General features: G+C 35.7%; 1 protein-coding gene across 1 annotated transcript; it reads left to right on the forward strand.

Annotated features, from left to right (window-relative positions):
• The first annotated feature begins 4,207 nt into the window (after positions 1 to 4,207).
• LOC140516903 (olfactory receptor class A-like protein 1) lies at positions 4,208 to 5,170 on the forward strand. The gene has a single exon (XM_072627755.1). It carries the CDS (start codon positions 4,208 to 4,210, stop codon positions 5,168 to 5,170), a length of 963 nt encoding a protein of 320 aa, XP_072483856.1.
• Positions 5,171 to 6,481: the final 1,311 nt, after the last annotated feature.

The following is a 6,481-nucleotide window of genomic DNA, read 5'->3' on the forward strand; positions in this document are numbered from 1 at the left end:
CAAAATAAAATCTTATTTTGTGTTAAATAATCTAATCCTTGTTTCATAGCTTGAATTTTTTTTCCATTTTTAGCTTAGGGGATAGGAACTTTGAATTTGTGACATAAAGATTTGGGAACAAGTCTTAGTACTGTCACATATTGCCTGTGTAAATTTAAACAAATCACTCATCCTCTAAATACACTAGGCATCTCCCTTCAAAGGTCTAGTTGTTCTGATTTACAAGTGTAGGAGGGGTTCTCTTATTCATGAAATTGGCAGTTTACACCCATCATTATTATAATGTATTTTGTGGGAAAGATATAGTTCCTCATTCACACTATAATTCTAGGCCCTTGATCCCTAGATTCTTTCCTAGAGAATCACCCCTGGTCTAATGACAGTATCCTCCCTTTACCATGCTAACCCCTGAACAAACAATTTAACTTCATGTTGTGCTTTTCTCTAGAATCCCTTGCCCCTTGGTTAACCTCTAATATTTCTGTTCCAAACCTTTGCTGTCCGTCGTTCCTAAAATCTGCAGCCTCCCTCCCTACTCACATGCTCCTAAAAGAAACTGTGAAAAACAAAACAAAATATGGGGAAGCTATATTTAGTGGGAACTTTTTAATTTGATCACTGGCCTCAATTGGTCAATAACCTCAACTAGGCCATGATTATTGCATGCTAATTCTTTTAATTATCCCTAATTAACACACTATCTCACTCACTCTAGTAGATATTTTAAACCTTTGTTTTCTTTTTCAGTCTTCTTATCTTGTCCCACTCCCGTCTCTTCTTGAGAGAACTTTTCCTACTTTAGTGAAAAATTTGAATCCATTCCCTCATACCTCCCTCTTCTCTCATCCTAATTTCATTTCACTCACATGCTTTCTGTCACTTCACTATTATCTCACTTAATGAGGTGACACTTTTCAATCTTATCTCTCCTGCAGATTTCTCCCAGTCACTACAGTTTCTCATTAGGTTTCTCCTTATCCACTGGCTCTTTCCACAATTTCCTTTCCTTTCCTTTCCCTCCCTTCCCTTCTTTTCCCGTCCCTGCCTTTCCTTTCTTTTCCTTTCCCCTTAAACCTACTGTACTCTGAAGCACATAGATTGTACAACAACAGACCCCTGCCCAAGCTTGACTTAAGTGCTGCTTTCTGGACCCTCCTGGATTAAGACTAATTATCAATAGTAACTCTTACTGTTTGCCTCCAAGCTATATTTAGTTATTTTTTTTTTTTTGCCTCATTACAGGGACCATCCCCTGACTACTTCTTAAACAGGCCTATTCACTGAGTGGGTATTACCTCACCCTAAGTGAGCACCTGTAAAGACCAACCTAAAAAGACCAAGGTCTCCCATTACATTCTGGGCCATCTCCAGTCATCCTGATGAGTATCTGGTTACTAGATCCAGATGATTTTGGAGGAGAAATTGAGACTGGTGACCTTGCACAGCTTTCCCTCACTCAAAACAAGGTCAAGTGCAAGTTATTTCATCATTTTTCTGATGGCATGGTCTTCATTGGAAACAAAAGACAAACAAATCTATGTCTATCCAATGCCCCCAAAACCCTTCCTCTGCATCCAAAGATTCTATACATCATTCTCTTATGTGTCTTTTTTCATTTTCTTTAAATCTCTCTTTAAGCCACTAGTCTTACTTCTTACTTCACAATCCAATGAAATGTGCTCTCCCCAAAGTAATTAACAATTTCTTAATTGCAAAAATGAACGGTCTTTTCTCAGTCCTTATCTTTCTTTACCTCTCTGAAGTTTTGACACTGCTTATCCCTTTCCTGATACACTGTTTTCTTTAAGCTTTCAGGAAGCTGCTTCTGCCCTGAACTATATAATCACTTCTTCTTGGTGTTTTTTGCTAGGTCCTCATTGAAATCATGCCCATTCATCTTAGACACCTCTGTCTCTGACTCACATTCTCTGCTCCCTCTATATTGCTTCACTTGATTTTCTCATCACCTTGAAGTGACTGAAGATTTTCACATCTGCTTATCCAACCCTATCCTCTCTCTTCACCTGCAGTTTTCCATCTCCTTTTGCTTATAAATAATTTCAAATCGGTTGTTCCAAAGACATTAAACTCAACATATCCAACAATGAATTTACTCTTTTACACAAAACATACACCTCTTCATAAATTCTCTTTAACTTTTGAAGCTAACACCATTCTTGTATTCACCCAGGATAGTTACTTAAGTGTGACTCTCATTTGCTTCCTTTCACACCCCGTGTCTAATCTGTAGTGAAATCATTTGGATTTTACCTTCATAATATTAATTACATATATATATTACATATATGTATATATATATGTATATATATATATATATATATATATATATATATATATATATATATATATATATATATATATATATATGTATATATATCCTCTCATTTCTGCTACGTCCAACATCTGAGTGTGGGCTTTCATCACCTTATGCCTGGACCGTGACAATAGCTTTGTATTTTATTTCACTATTTTAAATGTCTCCCACCTACAGTCTATACACTACTTAGTTGTCAAAATGTACTTTCAAGTATATATTTGACCATGTCATTTCCCCCTCCCTCCATAAAACGCACTGGCTTTCTATCACAAGCACATTAAGTGCTTTTTATAACTTATTCCATTTTATCTTTTCAATTTTCTTAAATTTAAACTTATACTTAACTTCCTCAGGCAATCTGTGGTCCAGTGACATTGGCCCTCTTGCTATTTCTTGAATAAAACATTGCATCTTGCAACTCTGGGCATTGTTTGATACAGAGTTTGCTTACACATCAGTTTTCATTTATAGTTTCCTTTTAGGTTTTAAAATTCTTGAGAGCAAGGATTAACTCTCGACTTTTTTTTAATACCCAGCACTTAGCACATTGAAACACAGTAGGCATTTGCAAAGGTTTATTGACACACTAACAAAAGTTAACAAGGTGGTTTCAACAGTTTTATTGTTCCAATGACCACTCAACACAAGTAAGAATTTTAAAAATCCGCAAGGAAGGAGCATTATCACAGCGTTATTGGAAATGTTTTGTAGTAGTATAAAAATCAAACATAAATGTGAGTTGTACGCAAAGTACCAAAATAAGGAGAAATTTATGAAGATTAATCCGATTATACACATCGGGACCATCCTTTGATCCTGAAATTTTGCAAAACAGAGTCAGGAAGTGGTTGAGAATGGGTCGGTAATTTTATATGTATATATATATATATATATATACATATATATATATATGTATATATATATATATGTATGTATACACACACACACACACACACACACATATATATATATATATATATGTGAAAAAAATGCATCACAAAAAATAAAATCAAACTTGTCCTGTGTAGCTTAATAAACCATCCTACTTGATTCAGTACCACTAACACCACGTTCCTCAATTCCCACAAGAGAAAACTAGAATGATATAGATCAAACCAATAATACCTCCAACACATTACTGACATTCAATGATTTCAGGAGAGAATGGTGGAAACAAAAATCCAGACAAAAGCATTCCAAATGGTAAGCAATAACTCAACATTTATGATCCCTGCAAGGATAGACTACTTTAAGCAGAGGGCCTCAGGTAGAGAAAGAAGCAGAGAGAAAATCATAAGCAAAGTGAATACCTTGTAAGGGAGGAAAACCCAGTAACATTTTTTTCTCCAATGAGCTCTATGTGCTGTGAAATTCAGGAACTACTACTACCGTGGCCCTTTATATTTTTTTCATCAATAATTTTTTTCAGCCTTTTTCAACTCTAAAATAAATATACATCTCTTGCTTGATGAATCCATCGAAGTCCAATAGATATGAAATATATTTTCTTAGGAATTAAAGTGAAATAGCATAGTGTATTGCAGAAACAATCTAAGTACTCTTTTTTCCTGGTGATAGTTGTCAACTCCTTGTCTACCCTTTACCTCAAATTCCTCATTCAAGAAGTGATGGTAATGGAGTATATGATCACTGTGGTAATGTCCAGTTTAAGATATATAGTTCTATGAACTTTTAACATAGGGCACCATTGATTCTCAATATTTCACCAGCTGGAAAAAGTAGGACATTATTGTAACATTTGTATACTTCATACAATTCTAACAATTTGCTGTTGAGATTATTTACCGCTTCCTTTTCTAGGCTCTTCCATTAATTTTGGCATCATATCTCCTGAATCTCTGAAGAAAAATGGTATCTAGTGAGTTGATCTTTGGTGTGGCATTCTTCTTTCAATGTGCCATTGGCTTTGTAGGGAATTCACTGCTGTTCATGCTCTATGTTTTTATCTCCTTCAAAAAACCTCAACAGAAGAAGCCAATGGATTTGATTCTTGCTCACTTGACTTTCGCCAATATGGTAACACTTTTTACCAGAAGCATCCCAGAAATCATGTTTTCTTTTGGAATGAGACATTTTTTAGATGATTTAGGGTGTAAGGCACTCATGTACATTTACAGAGTTGCCCGGGGACTTTCTGTCTGCACAACAAGTCTTCTAAGTATGTTCCAGTGCCTCATTGTCAGTCCCTACAACTCTGTGTGGGCAAGCATCAAAGTTAGAGCCCCCAAATACATTTTACATTATTTCCTGTTTTTCTGGGTCACCAATGCATTGATCTACATCAGGGTCATTGAAGTCACCGAAGCAAGGAAAAATTACACAGATTCTGCTTATTATTACATTTCAAATATTTACGTAGTAAGCTTAAAAGAAAATGATAGCCAATTTATGCCTGCATTCGTGTTTGGCATGATTTTTCACGACCTTATCTTTCACTTCCTTATGGGCTTGTCTAGTACGTACATGGTGTTTCTCCTCTATAGACATAGAAAGCAAGTGCAAAACATTTACAGAAGTAGTCATTCTGCTAAAACCTTCCCTGAAGTCAAGGCCACACAGACTATCCTCTTGCTTGTGACATGTTTTGTGTTATTTTACTGGCTCAACAACTCTGTCATCTTATATCAGCTTTTTACTTTCGCAAAAGACGCTGAGTTTGACACAATCTCAAGTTTTTTTTGTGCATGTTTCCCAGCGCTCTGTCCACTCTTACTCACTGGGAGCGAGAATCGTATCCCAAAGCCTCATTGTATACCTGGAAAGACACAAAGATCTCATAAAGCTTTTAGGGATGCATTAGTCAACCCATGAATCTAATCTTCCCTCTACAATTTTATGAATTACAATCTTCCAATTCTGGAACTAATGTATAGTTTGACAACTAGGAATTTTAAAAATACACATAGAAATTCAGGTAAAATAACATAGTTAATGTAAAAAAGTAAGAATCCTGTAACCAAATTAGAAAGGAATTTTCTTTCTCACCCCTGATTATGAGAATGATCATCAGGAAGACTTAGGCACATACATTTATTCATTCATTCATTCATTCATTCATTTATTTATTTATTTATTCATCCATTCATTTATTTATTTATTTGTTTGTTTGTTTGTTTATTTATTTATTTATTCATTTATTCATTCATTCATTCATTCATCTATCTATCTATCTATCTATCTATCTATCTATCTATCTATCTATCTATCTATCTATCTATCTATCTATGTATTTATTTATTCATTTGACATTCATTTTAACAAAATTTTGGGTTCCAAATTTTCTCCCCTTTTATCCTCTCCCTCCCCAAACACCAACCATTCTAATTGCCCCTATGACCAATCTGCTCTCTCTTCTACCATCCCTCTCTGCCCTTGTCTCTGTCTTCTCTTTTGTCCTGTAGGGCTAGATAACTTTCTATACCCCTTTACCTGTATTTCTTATTTCCTAGTGGCAAGAACATTACTCGACAGTTGTTCCTAAAACTTTGAGGTCCAACTTCTTTACCTCCCTCCCTCCCCACCCCTTCCCTTTGGAAGGCAAGCAATTCAATATAGGCCAAATCTGTGAAGTCTTTCAAGTGATTTCCATAATAATATTGTTGTGTAAGAACTAATTATATTTCCCTCCATCCTATCCTGTCCCCCATTACTTCTGTTCTCTCTTTTGATCCTGTCCCTCCCCATGAGTGCTGACCTCAAATTGCTCCCTCCTCCCCATGATCTCCCTTCCATCATCCACCCCCACCCTTCTTATCCCCTTATCCCCCACCTTACTGTATTGTAAGATAGGTTTTCATACCAAAAATTAGTGTGCATTTTATTCTTTCCTTTAGTGAAATGTGGTGAGAGTAAACTTCATGTTTTTCTCTCAACTCCCCTCTTTGTCCCTCCACTAATAAGTCTTTTGCTTGCCTCTTTTATGAGAAATAATTTGCCCCATTCCATTTCTCCGTTTCTCTTCCCAATATATTTCTCTCTCACTGCTTGATTTCATTTTTTTAAGATATGATCCCATCCTATTCAATTCACGTTTTGCTCTCTGTCTCTGTGTGTGGTGTGTGTTTGTGTAATCCCACCCAGTACCCAGATACTGAAAAGTTTCAAGAGTGAAAAATATTGTCT

Source organism: Notamacropus eugenii, assembly GCF_028372415.1.
Source record: "Notamacropus eugenii isolate mMacEug1 chromosome 2 unlocalized genomic scaffold, mMacEug1.pri_v2 SUPER_2_unloc_1, whole genome shotgun sequence".
Taxonomy (NCBI): Eukaryota; Metazoa; Chordata; class Mammalia; order Diprotodontia; family Macropodidae; genus Notamacropus; species Notamacropus eugenii.

Coding starts and splice junctions, on each gene's coding strand:
- LOC140516903 (XM_072627755.1), top strand. CDS start 4,208: ATGGTATCTAGTGAGTTGATCTTTGGTGTGGCATTCTTCTTTCAATGT.